Here is a 23,186-nt window from a genome sequence, read left to right as displayed (position 1 = left end):
GCCTAACATTTTACAAGAATCATGTTACTATTCAACATATATAAAAGATTTAATATTAATTAATTTTGATAAAAGTATATTCTAAACGAACTATATTAAATTAAGGATAATATTCTCTATGAAAACATTCCCGTACAGTTTGTTGAATTTAATTAACCTATGTTTGTTTAAGCTTTATGAGACTTGGATTGTTATTGTAAAATATTTTTTCACTGTATTGTCCTTAATATTTGTATTCACTTGTGTAGGAATGTATTTATACTATATAGAAAGGCGTATTGGGTGTTATTATAAACCAAACGACCTAATTACCCTGATAACTGTATATCAATAATACTACTTCTGCCCTTTTCTTCCATTTTTGACAATTGACAAACACAATTCGTGTTCTGACTCTGATAAAGGAGATATTTTAGTTCTAACATTAAAACAATGTACTAAATAAATGTACGTAAGACTTGACTACGTGATTTTATTTTTATGGATGAAAATTTGTTTACGCGCAATCCAAATATGTCTGCTTTCGCGAGGCAAATTGTGGAAAATCACAAAAAGGACTACGTGTGAAAATTCTTAGGTGTCATTATAAATAACTAGGAAAGACATACAATCTAATAAGTTATCTTTAATCTAGGGTTGATTCTAGACAAAATAATGCTAACCAGCTGTAAAGAACCGATAATGCCGACAAAATATATAAATGTTACATATTTCATTTGTAAATTGAAGCATCTTTTAAATTATATCTTATATCAATTAATTATTTCTAAAAATACCATAAGCTTTGTAATTGTGGCGAATTCTTTTGAAAGAAATCTTATAAAACTCTTTCGAGCCTAATTATAACTCAAACGTCACAACATTTTTATTATGTTCGTCCACTTTTTCTTCTTATCTTTATGGGATCCTAAACCTTAGTGCCTTTAAACTTGCCTTGTGTAACTTATGAATGTTAAGAAACAATAAAAAATGTAAGCGATATAATTATAAAAGAAATTGTAATTGTCTTAAGGCAAAGTTATACTAACGAAGTTCAAGAGTTCCCATTCTAAATCTGCCGGGTCAGCTGTTACAGAAACAACCAGGTACACAAACAAAAACAATCTCTTAAACTTGCCATTTGTCCCAAACACCTGCGTTTTACGCTCGCTCGTACAATTTTTCACAAAATTATAGTGCATTTGCTGAAAGTCGGATGTTGTCGATTCCACATTTTTCTTTCCCTAGAATGTGAATTTATGGTCATTTGTGCATGAACGTTAATCGCTACTGAAAACGGTATTTCATAAACCGGTAATATTTCAAGTGCCACGAAACTGATGACAATAAAATGGTCATATACATCATCACTACATAGTATAAAACAAAGTCGCTTTCTCTGTCCCTATGTCCCTTTGTATGCTTAAATCTTTGAAACTACACAACGGATTTTGATGCGGTTTTTTTAATAGATAGAGTGATTCAAGAGGAAGGTTTATATGTATAATAACATCCATTAAATAGTGGAGAAGTACTGTTATTTTTGAGGTTTCTAATGTGATGTCGTAAATAATTACATTTTTTCCGCTTACATTGCAAACGCAGGCTGAACCCTACGAGTTTTATCAAAATAATGTACTAAGTATTGTACACATTGAAAAGGTCTACAGAAAAGTCCGTATATGTCTATCTCTTATGGATAACCCACAATAACTTCTTTTGTCATTTACTTTTTACGACAAATAATGGCTAATTTTCGAAGCGATTTTAACCAATACAGCATTAATCCTTAACCAATTAAATACCTTGAATACATTGTTCATTTAATATAGATCTATATGGCCCTTAACACCGTATGATTTAAGTGAATATTTTCGAAGATATTACAGATTTAAAAATTGCGGGACGTAGCGTTTGCGGCGGTACCGGCCGGCCGCACAGTTTTTCTGTATTGTATTTAGTATCAGCATTGCACCCGTGCGAAGCCGGGGCGGGTCGCTAGTATTACATATATAACTTATTTGGTACTTACGGTACGTTTTTAATTACAACATTTTAACTTCCAAAGTAACTTAAAAATATCTAACCAACTATACGCACCGATTATATAACTACCTTTGGCCACCGAAGTTAAATATAACATACTTTAATAATATTTTAACGAAGTGGTATTTAAAGCCTAATATTATATTCACTATTCTCGAATCAGATTCTCTAAGTCTAATCTAAAAATCTAATTTTATAACCGATGATCTCAAAATTGAAAAAGTGTATATATTTCATTTTGAGAATAATTGTGCCACTCTTTTTTTTAAAATCGGTGATTAGGTTATAATATGTTCGGGAAAGAAATATATTAATTATGAAATTATTTCGTTCTAGGTTAATCGCGCCTTGCGTATTTATTCTGCAAACATTTTGAACAGAAGTATTGATAACGGTTAAACATCATTAGTACTAAAACTAGACCACAACGAATCCGCATTTCGAAACTAAACAATTTATGTCAATTGTGTATATTTGCACTTAGCAACACTAATTATACAAAGCTGTTTGTATCGCAAACGTAAGCCGTATTGCAAATATCATCGGTTTGATACAGAATTAAATATTATTAAATAGCTTAATTAATAGATAGGCACGAATTATGGTTACCAAAAAAATATAATACTATAATATTATAATTGTAGTATTAACTAATGCTACGTATATAAACATTATAATTATGAAAAAATAAAAAAATAATCAGTGTTGCTACAACCTTTTTTAGGTCCGGGCCTCAGATTTCTGTACCTATCTGTTTCATGATAATTTGTCAATCAATAGGCAAGTAGGTGATCAGCCTCCTGTGCCTGCCACACGCTGTTGACTTTTTGGGTCTTTTAAGGAAAGCCGGCTTCCTCACGATGTTTTCCTTCATCGTTGGAGCGAATGTTAAATGCGCATATAGATAGAAAGTTCATTGGTGCTCAGGCGGGGATCGAATCTACGACCTCAGGGATGAGAGTCGCACGCTGAAGCCTGAAGCTACTAGGCCAACACAGCTTATAATTAATAATAATGTTTTGGAAAGGGGCAGGCCACAGTCCCAATATAGCATAATAAGCGTGTACGCTATAAATAAGAGAGTGGAGGGAGATGAATATGACGGTTTCCGTCCCCTTGGGAAAAATTTATGGACGCAACATAGATATATAGGTAACTACTAAATATTCTAGATTATTTATTTTTTATTTTATTTATTTATTTACACTTCGTTGCTAAAAATATAAGAAACACAATACATAAAAATTATAAGGGATGCAACGGGCGGCCTAATCGCTAATAAGCGATCTCTTCCAGCCTCCAGGCAACCCTAGTTAAGAGAAAAACTAAAAAAAAGACACATGATGCGTGCGAGAAGTGCAGAATCCTTAATCTAAAGTAATACAAAAAAAAATATTAATAACAAACTAAAAACTTAAAAACTAATCTTACAAATACATGAACAGCGAATAGTGATGTAAAAGGAATCATAAGAATTATACAAGTCACGATTGATGAGGATAGGATAAGGTTAAGAAATGATTATACAGAAGAGTTTTAAAAGATGAAAGAGAGGTAGCCAATCGTACGGAGTCAGGCAGCGTATTCCACAACTTAATGGCGGAGATCGTAAATGAATTGCCTAAGAAGGATGAAGTGTGGGATGGAAGATTAATATAGTGTATATATATACACACTATATTAATTATACTCACTGATTATATATATATATATATTATATAATCATATTATCATAAGAGAACAAAGTAACACGTATAAACAGATGTCATTAATTACGTGTTTGTGGAACCATGTTTTGGTGGCACATGGATTACACGAAACATCGATATCAGAAGCAATTTATTAACGAGAATGAGAATATAATAAATTGAAATATGTTCGGGGATTTTTTTGGCGGAAGGAAAACTTAAAATATGCCGATATGCCAATAATGATTCATTCATTGCGGTAGTTCCCGCAGTTCAATGACTTTACTGCACACTTTTGCTTATCGTCATGTTTGAACTTCTTAATATAGTAAAAAATACTTCCGACACAGATTGTCTAAATATATGTACTAGATAACTTAAGAGTATTATTATTTTATTGATAGCTGACACGTTTTAAATTTAATTTTATAATAGTAAAATATAATAAAACTGCTTAAATTCTTTCTTGTACACTTATCAACATTTTGTTGCATTAATAGTACAGTGGGCAACGGATGGTCTTATGACTAACTACCGATCTCTTACAGGCAATCCTAGAAACCAAAATGAATAAATAAACAACAAAAACAAAATATCAGATAACAACGTAGACATAAAACTAACTAGAATAACAAAAAATAAAGCTAATCTTATAACGCATGGAGTTATAAAGCGAAAAATTCTGTATAACGTAAAATAAGTTAAATTTATATGGTTTAACCCAATTCTTCCTATCCGGTGCAGTCTTGACAGAGCAGTCGTGATCGCTATGAAGTAGTGGTAATAGAAGGGGCAGATGTGATGCGCTTCATGACGTTTCGCCATCGTTGCCTATTAGAGGTCATCCTGCTGCACTGATTGAGTGAATCTCCTACGGCAGACTTGATTTGGTCAGTCCAACGCGTAGGTGACCTTCCGCAAATCGTTAAATGACTGCTTTACGACTGATTTGAGCGCGACCGCCGCGGTGAAAACCGCTGTGAGAGTTCGAAAAGTGAGTTACAGAATCGCAAGGCAGCAATCGCAGAACTGAACCTACATAGACAGCTTTAGGCAGGCCACTGTTAATTTTATTATTACAAGTATCTTATAGATCATCTTTCTTTTGTTCTTGAATTAAATTAAGATAAATATCCGAAAAGATAAAAATATTCTAAAAATATTTACTTTGAAATTAAAGAAGTTTATGACACCTCAATCAGTGATAGTACACTGTTCCACATAGAAATGTATAAAATGTGAAAATTTTACTCAAATACAACACTTCCAAGAGAGCGACCAAATATGAATTTTTATAAAATAAGTATATTCATTTTCACGATGTTCCTCACAACATGTGTTATGGCGCTACCAAGCCCCAAATGGAAAGTGTTTAAGAAATTTGTAAGTATAAATATATTTGTACTGTTTCTTTTTTATAACATTACAAATTATGTGAGTGGGAGATGGTACCTAGGTAACACTGAAAATGCCTAGGCTTGCCTGTATCTGCTGATAGGTCACTCTCTTATTTTCCTCTATCATGCGTCGCACAGCACTGATGTTAGTAGTAGCTGTTAAAGGACGTTCCTCACGCGGATCATCATTGAGATTGCTAGGTCCACGCTTAAACTCGTTAAACCAATTGTAAATAGTGGCACAGGATGGAGCTTCATTAAGAAATGCTAATCGCAGCCTATCATAGCGTTGTTGATGAGTAATCCCACAACGAAAGTCATAATAAATCATTGACCGAAAATTTTCTCGCCTTAGATTAATTTTCACGTGTATTAAAAGTTTTAGATGTTCCGCCAATTCACAAATAAAAATGAATGCAATATACTACAAAGATTTCTAATATTGATATTCAAAAAAAGTTCTCATTAGCAAAGTTTCTAACAGGCCAGTTCTAAACATTTTCATTGTTACCCACGTAGTAGGTAAGTCAAGGCCTAGAGTTACGCCCTTTGGCTACCACCTCCATTTTTTTCAAAATTTTCAATAAGTTATCATTTATATTTCTCGCTATGTTTAATCATATACTTATAGTTTTTAAGAATGTTGTTAGTTGGTAATAGTTATTAGGTGTTTGCCTATTAATGGTGTGCATTTATAGTGATTGATATTTTTGTTTGTTTTTTTTCATCATATAGGTAACACAATGTACACTTATGATCGTCAAAAAAAATAACTGTATATGAAATGCTTCTAGCTTTACATTTAGTGCCAGTTCTCAAATCAAGGGCGTAGAACGGAAGAAGTTCTTCTAACTGGCAATAAACTCTCCGCCACTCTTTTTAATCGCCATGTTTTTTTTTACACAACGTTTGTAAGGAGCTGCAACCATTACACCATGTTCCACATGACATCTTAAGTAATTAATAATAATAACATAAATTAAAAACAAAGACTTGATTATTTAAATATATAATATATTTCAACTTTGGGATCAATTTTATAAAATCGGTTAAGTCGTTTTTGAGATTTGGGTATTCACGCATTTCGAGACTGTATATGTATCATGTAATATAAGTAAGCAATGTTGACAGGTATATTTTGGTTTCAATTTTTAAGCCCATTTTTGAAGGTTTGTGTGACAGTTAGTCGACATTCCAGTGCCTTAAAACAATTATACTCTGTGAACCGAGTGAATCATTTTGGTATAATTTGGTATATATCTATCGTAATTGTTGCAGGAAAAAGTGGGACGAAATATTCGAAATGGAATCATCAAAGCTGGTCCAGCTGTTACCGTGGTGGGACAAGCTACAAACGTCTATAGAGGATAATTCTAGTACAGAATATTAAGGATTTTTTATACTTTAATGTGTTATTATAGTGTGCTACCTTGGTGGAAACACATTTTAAGTCTTAAGTCGTTAACGTTACTAAGAATTTTTGTTTTCGATATAGTTTTTCGTAATTAATTCTTTCATTCAATATTTTGTAAGTAAAAGACTAAGACTAAGCTTTTTCCAACCAATTCGACTATAGGAAGTTAAGAAAAGAGCGTATCAATTCTTAAAAGGTCATCAACGCACTCGCGAGCCTTCTGGTATTAAGAGTGTCTATGGGCGGCGGTCACTTAACATCAGATGAGCCTCCGCCAAGGAAGCTTTACTATCTATATGTTGTAAGTTTTACTAATTTTATGTATGAAAATAAGAATGTTTTAATTTGATTTTTTATACTAATAAAATGTATAATTAATTAAACTTTTGGTATCCGAATTGTTTTTTGTTTTAGATTGTATTGTCTAATACCCTTTTTATTAAAGAGAGTTAAAGTAAAACTTTTTTACTTCAATTGTCTTAGATCTAAGTTAAAGTTTTATCGTGATTGGATGAATAATAAATTACATTTATTTTAACATATCGAAATCTTTTTGATGTAAATATATAAAAAAACTAGTTGAACCGATAAACTTCTATCGCCTAACGGTCAATGAATGTCGTGTTACAGATTAGCTGAATTTAATTTATGATTTTCTGAAAGTGTTACAAAAATACAAAATAAATATTAAGTTTACTACTTTGTTAAGACAATAACTTAAAAAAACAGATGTATAATAAGTAGCTTGTTATATATTCTTTAGTTTAGAAAAAATACATATCTGAACGCACGCTGCATTTGACAACCAATATTATACGTCAATTCTTTTTTATTACTGACATTATTCTACATATAAATAATCGCCATTTCCGAATATTGTTGATATATCTTGTCGATTGGATTTTTTTTAAATATTTAATTTGAGAGGAGAGTGTCCACGATTTGAACAGTAAATGTTTTGTATTGGATTTTTTTTCTTTAATTTAAATATTACGACAATTTTCCAATGTTTTTAATAGTAATTATTCGTGACGGAGGCAAATATAAGAACCATAAAAATCGGTCCAGTCATTCTCGAATTATATAAATGATCAAACATTGTTTTACTAAAGTTGCGTTTTATTTAATACTCGTCATGGAATAGTATTAGGAATATAATTGTTCGATTATTTGTATATTTGATGGTACAAACAGGGCCTCGGATTTGTTGAATACACATTTAATTAAAATACAAACGTGACTAAAAATATTTATTACCAAATAATACTAATATCTTACATTAAGAAATAAATAAATTCAAGTATTTGGGGCAGTAAGTACAGAGTTATTTACAATAGAACCAATAACCAAACTTCAGAGAAGCGGTAGTTTATAAATTCTGCAGGCTTACTGCGTAAATTCCTTACCTATTTCAATAATAGGTAGTAGAAAATTCCAGCAGAATAGCATAATCACTCGTCATGATTATCGGAATACGGGCTTTTTTACATTCCAGCAAATTATGAGTCAATAATTGGGAATAATACAGAGTAGCGCCACTGATACAAAATGTAGGTAGTTGCTAAAGTTAAAATCTTCTAGAATATGTATCAGGTCCAAGCATTCAACTTTTTCATTTGAATTGATGAATATATTTTTCTCTGAAGGTTTGGTCTTGCATTATTACTATAAATAAGCCCTTATTGACATGGCCTTGATTTTCCAGCTTTTCTATTTTCCTTTATAGATGGTGGCGGCTTGGCCCACCACCTGGACTGCCGGACCAGCTTTAATGAGACCATCGCGAATGTTTTGGCCCATATGTTCCTGAAACAACATGTTTATTATTAGATCATGTTTTTATTTTTATTGTTTTGGTCTAAAGATTCTACATAGTAAAGATTGAAACATTGACATAGAAGAAGAAGAGATTAGCTCATTTTTAGCATCAGGTAGAGAATTTTATTGTTAACAGCAATCTATCAATCAAAATATTGTAGTTTAATGTAGACACCGTAAGTATATATCGACAAGTGCACAATAATAATTCATAGATTTTCCATATGTTCAGCAAAATTGTTTTTATAGAAGCAATTTTAATAGTTAATAAAACATTTTAAAGGGCTTAGAAAACTTACAAACATTTAATACAACTTTAAAAACACAAAAATGTCTGGTAAATTACCAGAAAACTGAGAGAAGTTAGATTCAACAGAACACTTGTAACAGAATAGTAACTTGCAATCTAATTAGACTCAACCAAGTACTGTAAAATTGTTAATATGATGTATAAAAAAAGTTTTCATGTACGAAAATATAAATTAATAATTTGGAAACTTACAATTTTCTTGAAAAGTTTCCATTTTGGTGCCGCCGACACCGAGCTCAAAGCCAAGACACATGCGAAGACGAAGAAAAACAATTTTCCGAAATTCATTTTTGATTTTAGATTCTTTCTTTGTTACTAACAACTTATGAAGCGTGCTGCTTGTTGAATTGTGAAGATTCTTGCGATGCTCCTAGTTTATATTGCATGTTAACGACAAACATAGCAAACCACTTAAAAATATTTTTTCTTTAAAACTAAACTCTATTGTCATTGCTATAAAGTTGTAAATAGGTAATGCTCGGCGTTTCAGTCGTATCAATCGCTTTATGACGGCAACGTTGCATCTGCGTATAAGTGCCGATCACAGAGTTATTAAAGACTTTATGTCATTGTAATAAGATCTATAATAGCGCTGCCTTGTATTGTATTAACATAATAATTTGTTCGCGATAACCTGGTCTGAGCGGGAACTCCCGATTCCTTCTTAATGGCAATTCTAATATTTTTGATTGCTAACATGGAATTAGCTGAACAAATTTACATCTTGGCAGACACAAATTTATGTCTGTTTCACTTTTCGGTTGTGTATAACTGTGTGTAATATGAAGGTGGTTTTAAATAGATTTATTACTATTAAAGGTTCTAAAATAATAATATGTTTTGTGTATTCTCAAGAAAACTACCTAGATAAGAAAATAGTCTAGACTACATACACATAGTACAGCGATCGTTGACTAGGGGTTCTTTATATCTAGTACGGTGCAAAAATAATACTGATTACTACTACACTACGTTTCGTATTAAAATTCAAGCTTTTCCCAAGCAAATAATAAATCATTTTTTACAGCTGAGCTTCCGGGCGTTTGCGCTCTGATCTATAAAAAAACTGTCTTAATGTAGGGCTGCCATTCGTCCGAGTTTCCCCGGATTTGTCCTAGTTTGGAAGATGTCCGGGGAGCGTCCGGGCGGGGTTTACATTGTAGTCCGGGTTTTCGATCAGATCCCGTTGCCATAATTTATGTAAATAAAAGCTATTTCACCGCACGCGCTGCTGACGCTATTTTACTACGCGAGCGGCGAGCGATCGATACATAGATCTATGAATGAAAATAACAAATTGTGTTTTGTTTCTTGTAATATAAAGAAATAAACATGTGAGGCTGTTTAAATTGTTCCTTAGTATAAGTTCTTATTACTTTTTGAATTTTATTTAAGATTTAAGTTATTTTAAAACTAAAGTAATATTGTTAGTATGGAAAAATAAAAAGTAAAACAAGTTCTCATTGAATTTTATTAACTGAGTAACTAATATTGGGTTTGTTTATCTTTTATTTATTCCCTAAAAATTTTAAAAAATAAAGTAAAATTACTCACTTGTCGTCAGAAGAATGATTTAAACACTCTATTTCATGCAACAAAAGAGGCATCCCTAGTAGCTAAATTAACGTAAGACTGACGTCAGATCTTGGCTACTAGGGTTAAAATTAAAGTTTTCTTGTATGAAGTACGGAGTAAAATATATTTTAATCAAGATGTAAGTGCAGGCAGCAGGTTTTACAGATGGCAGCATCTTAATGTTATCCGCTCGCTACAAAATACAACATTTGATAACCTTCAGCGATGGTATTCTTAGGTATTTAGTTGTATGCTTACATATAATGAAGGTATATCCGCCTTGGAGACTGACCACTACGAGCTCCAAGTCGCCAATTTTCAAGAAGAAGGTGTTCTCTTGTTTCGGAAGTCAAAGAGGTACAAGGTAAAAAGTCACTTATATAGCAGCGACCGTTAAGTGTATAGTTCCGACAATTCGGTAGTATTTAATACCCTCTTTGTGAAATTTTCAGTGCAAAATAAAATGTAACTTTGTCTTATAGCCTAACATCATGATTTAATTTGCAATATTTTGTTTTGTTGTATCAGAGTTAACACGATCGTAAATGTATTAGTTATAAATTACTTAAAGGAATCCCTATTAAGTTTGTAATTGTAATAAAGGCGTTTTTATATAAAATTTTATAATTTTTGATGATCACAATTGTGCTAAGAATTGAGGTTTGACAGTACCTAGGGGAATCCCAGGCAAAAAGCATATTGCGGGCAAGAAGAATAACTATTATTTCCTTAAATCTATAGCAGATATCGCTTTGGAATTTTTTTTATTCGTTTCAAACGCAACCGGCGATGCTATGACAGTTCAATCAAAGCAATACGCGAGTGCATTTGTTGTTAAAAGAAAAATATTTGTTTTTTTACGGTTTTTATTGAAGGTACTTTAAGTTTTTATTTTAGTGAGAACTAATTTCTCTATGAAATATTTTATTTAGCCAATTGCACGTTTATTTAAGTATTATTTGTAATCGTTACTTTTGGTTTACCTACTAAAATTATTTCAAGTCTTGACTTTTCTTGGCAAAACGGATAGGTAACCGTGTGGTGGTAGTTATTGGTTATGCTCATAATTAATATGTAAATCATTAAAGTTTTTAAGTTTATATGATTATTTTCCAAAGATGATTAACCATAGTACAAATTAAAAGTAAGTACAAAGAGTTATATTAAAATACAGATTGTAGCTTTAATTTACATTATCCCATAACATATTAACATTAACCTAGTCTTCACCGTAGCCATATTAAGCTTTTCGAGATAGTTTTGGTATTTTTTAACGCTGCCAATTACGGGCTTAAAATGGAAACGCGGGAGAAGATGACCGGATGACCTATACAAGATTGAGTAATTTAATTATTATTTGTTTCTCTTCTTTTTTCAATATTTCACACATAGGTCCATGCTCGCTAAGTATCTTTAAATATGTATCTTTGTGAGTCGAATTCGTTTTTAACTCAATATTAGAATCACCAACGAAAAGTAAGTTTGTTATTGAGTTAAATTTCGATTTGCAAACATTTGAACCGAATTCGAGCACTAGAATTTTAACATTACATCATTATAATAATAATAATCTTTATTCATTTCTCACAAAAACAGTACATAAACAAGTGACAGTTATATACTATTATAAATAAATAATTGTCTTACTTCTGTTTAGGGAAAATGATAGTTTGTGTGAGACTGATGCCTGCTAAAGGTAAGAGTACCTGTGTTACAGGTCATCCACCACTTCGCATCGATAGAAGGTCTTATAAAGTAGAGAAAAATTAAGTGATTATAATTAATACAAGTACACGACCACTGAAGGAGTGAAGGCTTCCTTCAAATTCTTCTCCTTCTCTTATTAGATAACTAAATTTAAAAGCTATTTATTAATTTATTCAAATTCAGGGCCTAAAGATCGTATAAGGGAATTATTAAAAGTTATTGTATGATAACACAACACTAGAATACCTAGACAGACGGATTAAATTAAATTCAGGCATAACTATTAATGTTTATTTATAAATAATACTATTATCTTACATTACAAATAAATTATTTTGAGTATGTGGGGTAGTAAGTACAGAGAAGCATATATGTACAATAGAATCTGTTCTGTTCCACCAGCCACCGCCGGTACCACGTTTAACTACATTGTATTCTATTCCTAACAAATAAATTGTATGGGTTACAGAGTAATCCGCTGATACGAAACAAACTTGTAAATGAGAAATTTGGTTTTGTTATGAAAGCATATGTTCCTAAAATAAGAACGAGGCATTGAGGATCGATAACTTCACTTTATGTTCTTGCATTCGTATTGTAAATAACTCCATATTTTTGGCATGGCATGTCATCATTCTTCTGGTTTCTCTATTTTCCTTTGTAGATGGTTGCAGCTTCACCCACGACTTGTACTGCAGGGCCAGCCTTGATGAGACCATCACGAATGTTTTGACCGAAGTGTTCCTGAAAATGTTTATTGATCAATGAGAAACTCTTATTATAAACTGGAGCTATTAGACCTGATTCTATGAACGTTCTGAAAAAAGTTGAGGGGAGAGGATAAGAGAGTAATAAATTGAAGAAGAAAAATTATATTTTTTTCAGAATTACTTCAATCGTCTGATTTAATATCAGTGAAAAAAGTTATAGAAGTTATATTTATTCATTAGTTGGTGAGCTCACCAATATGTAAAGTATAAAATGTTTTTACACCTGATCATATGAAAGTTATCTAAATAAATTTCATATAAATATTTTTAAGAAAGTCGAGAAAGAGGATGAGCTAAAGCTAATAATATTAATAACAAGTTCAAAAGAGTATTAAATTGAGAAAGAAAAATATAATTTTGTGTGAATTACTCTAATAGTCTGATTTAAAATCACTGAAAAAGTTATTTCGCAGTATGAGTTTAGCATGTAGAGCCCAAATAGTCACATTAAAACTTACAATTTTCTTGAAAATCTTCCATTTTGGCGCCGCCGACACCGAGCTCAAAGCCAAGACACATGCGAAGACGAAGAAGAACAATTTTCCGAAATTCATTTTTGATTTTTCTTTCTTCCTTTGTCACTAACAAGTTATGAAGCGTGCTGCTTGTTGTATTGTGAAGATTCTTGCAATGCGTGTAGTTTATATTGCATGTTAACGACAAACGTACCAAACCAGTTAAAAACAAAAATTAATATAAACTGAACGTTATTGCTATTGAAATAAAGCTCTCAATAAATAACGCACGGCATTTTAGTAGTATTCATGTGTATTATGACGCCAACATAACATCTGCGTCCAAGAGCTGACTGCTGATTAATTGGCGTCTTTATTACAATGAAATAAAGTCCAAAATAGCGATGCGTCATTAGTAAGACGAACTAATTGGTTCGTGATAACCTGGGTCGTCAGGGATCTCCCGATCATCTCTGAATTATAATACGAATATTTTCGACCACATAGAATGACGCTTAACAATAATTATACGTGAGACACACAACTAAAATTAAGTTAATTTTCTGTGGCAATAATTCCAATTTTTCTCATGGAAACGATAAATTACCATAAATTCAGCTGACTACTTACTAAATTTAGAACGTAGTAGTAGTGCTTTATGGGCGAAATATAATTTTATTGTTTCGTCGAGACTCGAACGTTGGGCCTTTAGTTTCATTTCTTATTACAGGATAATATATTCAAAATTTAGAAAAAGATATTGTGGTGGGATAAGCTATGGTTATAGAGAATAAAAAGCCCTTGTCTACATTAGTATAGTAATTCTCATAAATTATGGAATTATATTTCCAATTCTATTTTTGTTTTAAATTCTCATTACATTTTTTATTCTTATAGAACAAGGGGCAAACGTGCAGGAGACTCACCTGATGTTAAGTGAAACAGCCGCCCATGAACACTTTCGATGCCAGAGGGCTCGCGAGTGCATTACCGGCCTTTTAAGAATTGGTACGCTCTTTTCTTGAAGGACCTAAGTCGAATTGGTTCAGAAATACTTCAGTGGGCACCTGGTTCCACATAGTGGTGGAGGGTGGGAAAAACTGCCTTAAAAAATGTTCAGTTGCGGAACGTTTTTAAGGCAGTTTTTTAAACATGTGAACTTTTGTTTCTAAGAATATGATTTTTCGTTCCTATAATCAACGCAGAGTCGCAGTTAGTCCTATTTCCGATAAATGCAGGTGTATGGAAATGTATATTATATAATATAGGTATAATGTTCTGGCAAAATACAGGAATATCACAGAGAATTGTCGAAAACATAAAATATCTTGTCTTCTAATCGACCCGCAGGGCACAGGCAGGATAACCTGATGTTATTTGATACTGTCACCCTGTGACATAAAGCTCACAAAAGCGTTGCCGAGCTTTTCAGAATAAGTACCCTGTTTTCTTGAAGGACCCTAAGTCAAATAGGTTTTGAAATAATTCAATGGGCAGATGGTTCCTCATAGTCGTGGTGCGCGGCAATAAATGCTTTACGAAAACGCTTGGTTATGGAACGACAAACGTCGGAAAGTGACTGGTCGTCAACGATTCGAATCACTCTTTGTTGAATACGGTCAAGTGAAAGGATCTGGTCGTAGAAATCTCCCATCCAGACATGAAAACAGCACTTTAGTGGTACCTAATTTAGGTTTTGTAGACTTGCGATTAAAGTAAACAGCTCAGCGAATAGAGAATTTTAAAATTCAGGTCCTTTTTCTAAAGTTAAACTTAATGTTTTTCGAAGTTTTCACGAAGGAATTGACGCTAAAGACGGTAGAAAAGGTTGGATCGGCCTGAAGAGCCTTGACAGCCCAGCTCGAGCTGTATTTGCGAGCGTAACTCTGGCGGAAAACTGAAATGAGCTTTTCCCACGTCTATCACAAGGGCATCCTATGAGACTCTAACCTCGGCATGGATCTTGGCCGTGAATCACCTGAATGCTGAGGACCGCACCAACCTAATAATACTGACTATGGAATCACTATCGCTATCTACTATTGAATGCTCATTAAGTTAAAGATTCAGCAATATTAGCAAATCAAACAAATTTGACTTTGATGTTGCTAATTTACAAGCTTTGTGACATAATGATAATCGCAGTTAAAAATAACTCCATTGCTCCGACATGGCCATTCTATATTATGTCTATGTCATAGGCAGTGCGCGCTTCGCACCAGCTTGAAATATAAAAAAATGTATGGTAACTAGTATCTGACAGTAACCCACTTGCTACTACGAAATACATAATGTACGTCGCTATTAAGATCACCTCAAACTCCAAGTCACCGATTGGCAAGCGTCATCGCAAGATGTTCTCTTATTTCTATATGTTGTATTGTTTCGACGTTTCGCAATTTGAATATTATATTGTCTTTGGTTTTCGCGGGCACGACACATATAGTAAAACTTCTTTTAATGAATATATTATTTACAGAATACGATGTTTCAAGTCTCTCGGTAACCACAATGGATACAAAGTGCTTGAAACGTTATGTTGTGCAAACACTGCTCTAAATTCACAGAGAAGTTTTATTAAGAAAGTACTCTACTTGTGAAATTTTCAGTGAAAAATTAATCGTAAAATGTGTGTAACTTTGTTTTATACTCTGTTGTATCATGTTGAATGAAGATTTGTGTCAGAGCAAACAAGATCATGAACGGATTAATAATAAATTACTTGAATTTAATCCTTGTTTAGATACAAATTTTCTTTTTATATAAAATTCCTACGTTTGTTGATTGCACTGTATTTGTAACAGAGGTATACTGTAAACTCATTAGGGGTTTAATAAATTGATTCGTATACGTAATTAATGTTTTAACTCTGCGTTGCATAATAGTAACTGATTAAAAAAAGGAACAATTAAAATTCAGACATGACTTTTAATATTTATTTACAAATAATACTATGATCTTACATTTAAATAACCTATTTCGATGTGGGGCAGTAAGTACAGATAATCATATGCAATAGAATCATAACCATAATATAAATAGGGCCAAATAGCCACCAGCCACCGCCGCTGGTACCAGTTCAACTACATAGGATTCCAATCCTAGCTATTATTAACTAAATAAATAGTCTTTGGTTTTGGTTACAGAATCCCGCTGATATGAAATAAACGAACTTGTAAATGAGAAATCTAGTTTTGTTAAAATCCATTTGTTTCCAAAGTAAGAGATCGAGGCATCAACGTATTGAAAATCGATAACTTCCTTTCGGCTCAAAGTTTTGGTCTTGAATTCTTATTGTAAATAACTCCTCATTTTCGGTATGGCATCATTCTTCTTGTTTCTCTATTTTCCTTTGTAGATGGTTGCAGCTTGACCCACGACTTGTACTGCAGGGCCAGCCTTGATGAGACCATCACGAATGTTTTGACCCATGTGTTCCTGAAAAATTTTTATTAATCAGTGAGCAAGTACCAATAAGTAAAGTATAAAGTGTTTTTAGACCTGATCCTATAAACGTATTCTTAAGAAATTTTATGTAAATATTCTCATAAAGTCGAGAGAGAGGATGAGCAAATTCTAGTGGCAATTGGCATAAATGTATTTATAATAAGTCCATAAGAGTATTAAATTGAAGAAGAAGAAATATAATTAATCCAATCGTCTGACTTAATGACAGTGATTAGAGTAAATGTAGTTAAATTGCAGTGGAGTTAGGGATTAGAGCCAAAAAAGTCACATTAAAACTTACAATTTTCTTGAAAATCTTCCATTTTGGCGCCGCCGACACCGAGCTCAAAGCCAAGACACAGGCGAAGACGAAGAAGAACAGTTTTCCGAAATTCATTTTTGATTTTTCTTTCCTCCTTTGTCACTAACAAGTTATGAACCGTGCTGCTTTTTGTATTGTGAAGATTCTTGCATTGCGTCTAGTTTATATTGTATGTTAACGACAAACGTACCAAACCAGTTATAAACAAAAATAAATATAAACTGAACGTTATTGCTATTGAAATAAAGCTCTCAATAGATAACGCTTAACATTTTAGTAGTATTCATGTGTATTATGACGGCAACATTACATCTGCGTCCAAGAGCTAACTGCTGAGTGAGTGTCATCTTTATTGTAATGGGATAAAGTCTATAATAGCGTTACATTATTTTGTATGAACTTACTTATTTGTTCGTGATAACGGGGGTCGTCAGGGATCTCCCGATTCCCTTTGAATTATATGTAATACGAATTTTTAGACAACATGAAATGACGTTTAACAAAAATTATAGCTAGGGCATTCATCCAGAATTGTGTTAATTTCACTTTTTTGAGAAAACAATTAAAAAATTTCTTATGAAAACAGCCCATGACTTCAGTAATCTAGGTACTTACTAGTACAGAGGGAATTAATATCATGCACGGCGCAACACAGTGATAGTTTTTACTACTACGATACGTTTATGACTCAAATCACGCCATTAATATCACAACGATAACGTATTGATTTTATTAAAAAATAAATCTTTACTTAATAGAAATCTACTGCTAATTTTCTCTTTGTTTTTTATATGAGCAAAAATATAATTTTATTGTTTCGTCGAGAGTCAAACCTAGATCTTTAGTTTGAAAGAAAGTTTGATTTTCTCATTACAGGAAAAAGGAGGGTATTGGAGGGAGAGTGAAGTATTGGATATTGGATGGGAAAAAACATCAAAGTGCCACCGTTATTGTGGTAGGACATGCTTCTAATGTCTATAGAGAGCACTGGTCAATAGAGAAAAAAAGTGTCATTGTGTTAAAGTTATTCGCTTATAAATTCAGCATATTTTTTATCGATGTTTATAGATATATAATCGTCACAATTATTTAGTTATTCAATTTAGGAAACACGTTATACCTTTTGTTATAATGCAACAGTACCTTTACGTGTAATATAATATGTATACTTTCGTTAAAGTACAGGAATATATCTATATAAGTATATACATATATAAAAATGTTATGTTGGACTGTGTATTCTTCAAAAACTCAATAGGTAAGTTCTGCACCGATCAAGCTGAAATTTTAGAATATGTTATATTCCACATAAAGGATTGTTTTTTATCTATGTTTTTTGTTGTTTTTTTTTCATTATTTTTTGCACAATTATTGCAAAATTAAACTTATACGAAATGTTTTCTTTGTTTTGTTTCTCATTTCTCAACCATTCAATCACAATGTGCCCCAGCGAAGAGTGGCAGGGAACAGCTAGTTGTATATAAATAACAAAAAACTTATTTTCCCATACAAACAAATTGAGGTTAATTAGTCGATAAATTTCCAATCTTTGCAAATTCATTCACAACTAACCCGACATTCATAAACGGCATCGCCGTGCACTGGTGTGCTAGTATGAGATTAACAGAATCCGGGGCATAAATATTATCGCTAAGTACACTTGAGTTTAAATCATAATAAATTCAGAATTAGGTTACAATTGTTTACTTTTTATTTGTTCAGAAGTGTCGAATACTTAAATAAACCTCGAGTAGTTTGTTTGCAATCGACTTTTAATTTCCCAGCTAAGCAACCTCTCTCATATCAATCCTTTAATATATTGTTTAATAATTATAATTGATATAAGTAAATAAACTATTGCAGGATTATAGTAGCTCATAGAGACTATATCCAATAAACTTTAAAAATATTACTGAATTGTCGAAACCATACAACACATAATAGAAACAAGAGAACTCCTTCTTTCGTTGATGTTCGCTAATCCGTGACTTGGAGTGTGAGGTGTTCCTCACAGCGACGTACATTATTTTAGTATTATTATTATTTATAGTAACAAATTATTTGCACTTTTAAACTTAAAGACAATCAATATTACGCTCCGCCCTTTGGGCTATTGACTTTGATTTTTTATTTGATTGGCATCAGAGAGTGTTCAGAAGATTTATTCGGATTAATAACTGCAGATGAGTTTAATCATCGGACGTCGAGGCAGAATACGAACTTCCACCCGTATCACCTCGACGTCTGTCGTTCCATAACTGAGCATTTGTAAGGATTTTTTGCCGCGCACCATGATTATGTGGGACCACCTGCCGATAGAAGTAATTCCAAACCAAATTTACTTACCTTCGGGAAAAGAGGGTACTGATTCTTAAAAGGTCGGCAACGCTCTTGTGAGCCCTCTAGCAGTATCACATAAAATCAGATTAGCCTCCTGCTCTTGGCTTACGGTTCGGAACCTGCATTTATCGGAAAGATGAAAATATCTCATTCATCACATATCATATAGGATATTAAATTGCCCAGCGTTACTTACAGCAACTAGGTATCGATTTTAGAAAGGAAACACCATATTCTTAGAAATAAAACTTGAACATGAGAAACAGTAACAAAATTTAATTTTTCCTGTAATGAGAAAACTGAAACTAAAGGCAGAAGGTTTAAGTCCATAATAAAGATATAAAGAATATAATTATATAGGTAAACTATTCGATTTTAACAGTGTAAGATGTTTTTTTATAAAAATAAGTATATTTGTTTTATAATTTTGAGAAAATAAAAAAATAAGTATATAATTTTTGTTAGGCGTCATTCAATGTGGTTGAAAATATTTGTATTATAATTCAGAGAGAATCGGGAGATCCCTGACGACCCAGGTTATCGCGAACAAATTAGTTAGTTCTTACAAAATGACGCAGCGCTATTATAGACTTTAATTCATTACAATAAAGACGCCAATTAATCAGCAGTCAGTTCTTGGACGCAGATGTTATATTGGCGTCATAATACACATGAATACTACTAAAATGCCGTGCGTTATTTATTGAGAGCTTTATTTCAAAAGCAATAACGTTCAGTTTATATTCATTTTTGTTTTTAACTGGTTTGGTACGTTTGTCGTTAACATACAATATAAACTAGACGCATTGCAAGAATCTTCACAATACAAAAAGCAGCACGCTTCATAACTTGTTACTGACAAAGGAAGAAAAAAAAAACAAAAATGAATTTCGGAAAATTGTTCTTCTTCATCTTCGCCTGCGTCTTGGCTTTGAGCTCGGTGTCGGCGGCGCCAAAATGGAAGATTTTCAAGAAAATTGTAAGTGTTAGTCACTATTTTGGCTTTAAGCCCTAACTATACAGCAATTTAACTACGTATTTTCACTTACATTAAATCAGACGGTTGGAGTAATTCTGACAAAATTATTTCTTCTTCCTCAATTTTATACTCATTTGGACTTATTATAAATATATGCCAACTAGCATTTGCTCATCCTCTCTCTCACCTTTCTGGAATAAATATCCTATAAAATTTCTTTAGATAACTTTCACAGTATCAGGTTTAATAACACATATTGGTACTTGCTAACTAATGAACAAAAATTTTCAGGAACACATGGGCCAAAACATTCGTGATGGTCTCATCAAGGCTGGCCCTGCAGTTCAAGTTGTGGGTCAAGCCGCAACCATCTATAAAGGAAAATAGAGAAACAAGAAGAATGATGCTATACCAAAAATAAGGAGTTATTTACAATAAGAATTCAAGACCAAAAGTTTGAACAAAAAGGAAGTTATCGAATTTCAATACCTTGATACCCGATCTCTTACTTTGGAAACAAATGGTTTTATAACAAAACAAAATTTCTCATTTATAAGTTCGTTTATTTCATACCATCGGGATTGCTCTGTAACCGATACCAATGACTATTTATTTAGTTAATAATAGCTAGGCTTGGAATACTATGTAGTAGATCTGGTACCTCAAACGGTGACTGATGTGTATATTATGGTTATGATTCTATTGTACATGATTATCTGTACTTACTGCCCATATACTTGAAATAGGTTATTTAAATGTAAGATCATAGTATTATTTGTAAATAAATATTTAAAGTTATGTTTGAATTTTAATTGTTCCTTTTATCCATTCTAGTGTTAAAGTCCCATCAAGTCAGATCCAAAAATTTGCTTAAAAAGATCGTCCCATCCTAGTATATAAAACAATATTTCATAAAATATTTTATTCTCCTATAAGATTCGACTATCGACTCGATTAAGAAACATGGTTACAAATATTTTAGTGCATTTTGAAGTCGTTTATATTATTTGTAGATTTAATTACCAAACCTTAGTTAGATAATTCTTCCACCTTCCCATACGCTGTTCAGTTCCTTACATGTGTTACCTGGGGAGATCTTTTGCTAGCTAGAAGACCTGTTGTTCTCCAATTTTCTGATTAAACAATCAGTTACTATTATGCAACGCAGAGTTAAAACATTAATTACGTATACGAATCAATTTATTAAACCCCTAATGAGTTTACAGTATACCTCTGTTACAAATACAGTGCAATCAACAAACGTAGGAATTTTATATAAAAAGAAAATTTGTATCTAAACAAGGATTCCATTCAAGTAATTTATTATTAATCCGTTCATAATCTTGTTTGCTCTTACACAAATCTTCATTCCACATAATCATGATAGAACAGAGTATAATACAAAGTTACATTCATTTTAGAATTCATTTTTTACTGAAAAGTTCATTAGTAGAGTACTTTCTAAATAAAACTTCTCTGTGAATTTAGATCAGTGTTTGCAACAACGTTTCGAGCGCTTTGTATCCATTGTGGTTACCGAGAGACTTGAAACATCGTATTCTGTAAATAATATATTCATTAAAAGAACTTTTACTATATGTGTCGTGCCCGCGAAGACAATATAATATTCAAATTGCTTTAAAAACATTACTGAAACGTCGAAACAATACAACATATAGAAATAAGAGAACATCTTGCGTTGCTTGCCAATTGGTGACATGGAGTTTGAGGTGATCCCAATAGCGAGGTTTTTATATGTATTTCGTAGTAACAAGTGTGTTACTGTCAGCTACTAGTTACCACACATTTTTTTTATATTTCAAGCTGGTGCGAAGCGCGCACTGCCTATGGCATAGACATAGAGCAATGGAGTTATTTTTGACTTAGATTATCATTATGTCACAAAGCATGTAAATTAGCAACATCTAAATTAAATTAGTTCAAACCCGTTAAGGCTAATGGTTTGTTTGATTTGCCAATATTGCTGAATCTATAAATTAATTAGTATTCAATGGTAGATAGCGATAGTGCTTTCATAGTCAGAATTATTAGTTTGATACGGTCCTCAGCAGTGGCTCCAGTGGGCTTTCGTCCTGTTCTTCAGGCGATCGACTCCCAACAGCCATGACCCATGTCAAGGTCTCTCAGGAGATGCTATTGTGGTAGACGTGGGAAAAGCTCATTTCCATTTTACGGCAGAGTTACAATCGCCAAACCAACCCCAGCTAGGCAGTCAAGACTGCTCAGGCCGATCCAACCATTTTTACCGTCCTTTAGCGTAAATAATTTTCCTATCATGTATCTAACTTAATACCTGTTTTGCCAAACTTTTAACTCATCAAGTTATTGATTGGATTTATTGCCGCGCACCACGACTATGTGGAACCACCTGCCACATTAAATTATTTCGAAACCAATTTGACTCAGGGTCCTTCAAGAAAACAGGGTACTTATTCTGGAAAGCTCGGCAATGCTTTTGTGAGCTTTATGTCACAGGGCGGCAGTATCACATAACATCAGGTTATCCTGCCTGTGCCCTGCGGGTTAATTAGAAGACAAGATATTTTATGTTTTCGACAATTCTCTGAGATATTTCTGTATTTTGCCAGAACAAGCCGCAACTACAAAGGAAAATAGAGAAACCAGAAGAATGCCATGCCATGCCATGCCAAAAATAAGGAGTTATTTACAATACGGAAGCAGGAACATAAAATGAAGCTATCGATCCTCAATGCCTCGTTCTTATTTTTGGAACATATGCTTTTATTACACCAAATTTCTCATTTAAAAGTTTGTTTCGTATCAGCGGGATTACTCTATACTATTTATTTATTAGGAATGGAATACAATGTACTTAAACGTGGTACCAGCGGCGGTGGCTGTAATTTGCCCTATGTATATGATTATGATTCTATTGTATATGCTTCTCTGTACTTACC

The 23,186-nt window shown here is 32.6% G+C and overlaps 2 protein-coding genes and 1 long non-coding RNA gene across 5 annotated transcripts; 1 reads left to right on the top strand and 2 right to left on the bottom strand.

Moving 5' to 3' along the window:
• Nucleotides 1-7,761: 7,761 nt before the first annotated feature.
• Nucleotides 7,762-9,024, bottom strand: LOC125054419 (cecropin-like). Its single transcript, XM_047656302.1, has 2 exons — nt 8,845-9,024; nt 7,762-8,330 (listed from the first exon to the last, which is right to left on the bottom strand). The coding sequence occupies exons 1-2, from the start codon at nt 8,938-8,940 to the stop codon at nt 8,235-8,237; spliced, it is 192 nt and encodes a 63-aa protein (XP_047512258.1). The 5' UTR covers nt 8,941-9,024; the 3' UTR covers nt 7,762-8,234.
• A 3,187-nt stretch (nt 9,025-12,211) lies between these two features.
• Nucleotides 12,212-18,096, bottom strand: LOC125054420 (cecropin-like). 3 transcript variants are annotated; one of them, XR_007117706.1, is made up of 2 exons: nt 16,908-18,096; nt 12,212-12,678 (listed from the first exon to the last, which is right to left on the bottom strand). XR_007117706.1 is itself a non-coding variant. In XM_047656303.1 (2 exons), exons 1-2 carry the CDS (start codon nt 17,001-17,003, stop codon nt 16,502-16,504), a joined length of 192 nt encoding a protein of 63 aa, XP_047512259.1. In that variant the 5' UTR covers nt 17,004-17,083; the 3' UTR covers nt 16,082-16,501. The 3 variants fall into 3 exon arrangements, 1 of the variants encoding a protein (XP_047512259.1); XR_007117705.1 differs by lacking the exon at nt 16,908-18,096 and adding an exon at nt 13,163-14,037; XM_047656303.1 differs by lacking the exon at nt 12,212-12,678 and adding an exon at nt 16,082-16,597 and having other exon boundaries at nt 16,908-17,083.
• A 730-nt stretch (nt 18,097-18,826) lies between these two features.
• On the top strand, nt 18,827-21,045 carry LOC125054676. Its single transcript, XR_007117736.1, has 2 exons — nt 18,827-20,247; nt 20,539-21,045. It is a non-coding gene; the product is annotated as an uncharacterized LOC125054676 (long non-coding RNA).
• Nucleotides 21,046-23,186: the final 2,141 nt, after the last annotated feature.

The sequence above is a fragment of the Pieris napi genome, chromosome 12 (assembly GCF_905475465.1).
Source record: "Pieris napi chromosome 12, ilPieNapi1.2, whole genome shotgun sequence".
NCBI classification, from domain to species: Eukaryota; Metazoa; Arthropoda; class Insecta; order Lepidoptera; family Pieridae; genus Pieris; species Pieris napi.
This window is presented reverse-complemented; position numbering and strand designations above follow the sequence as displayed.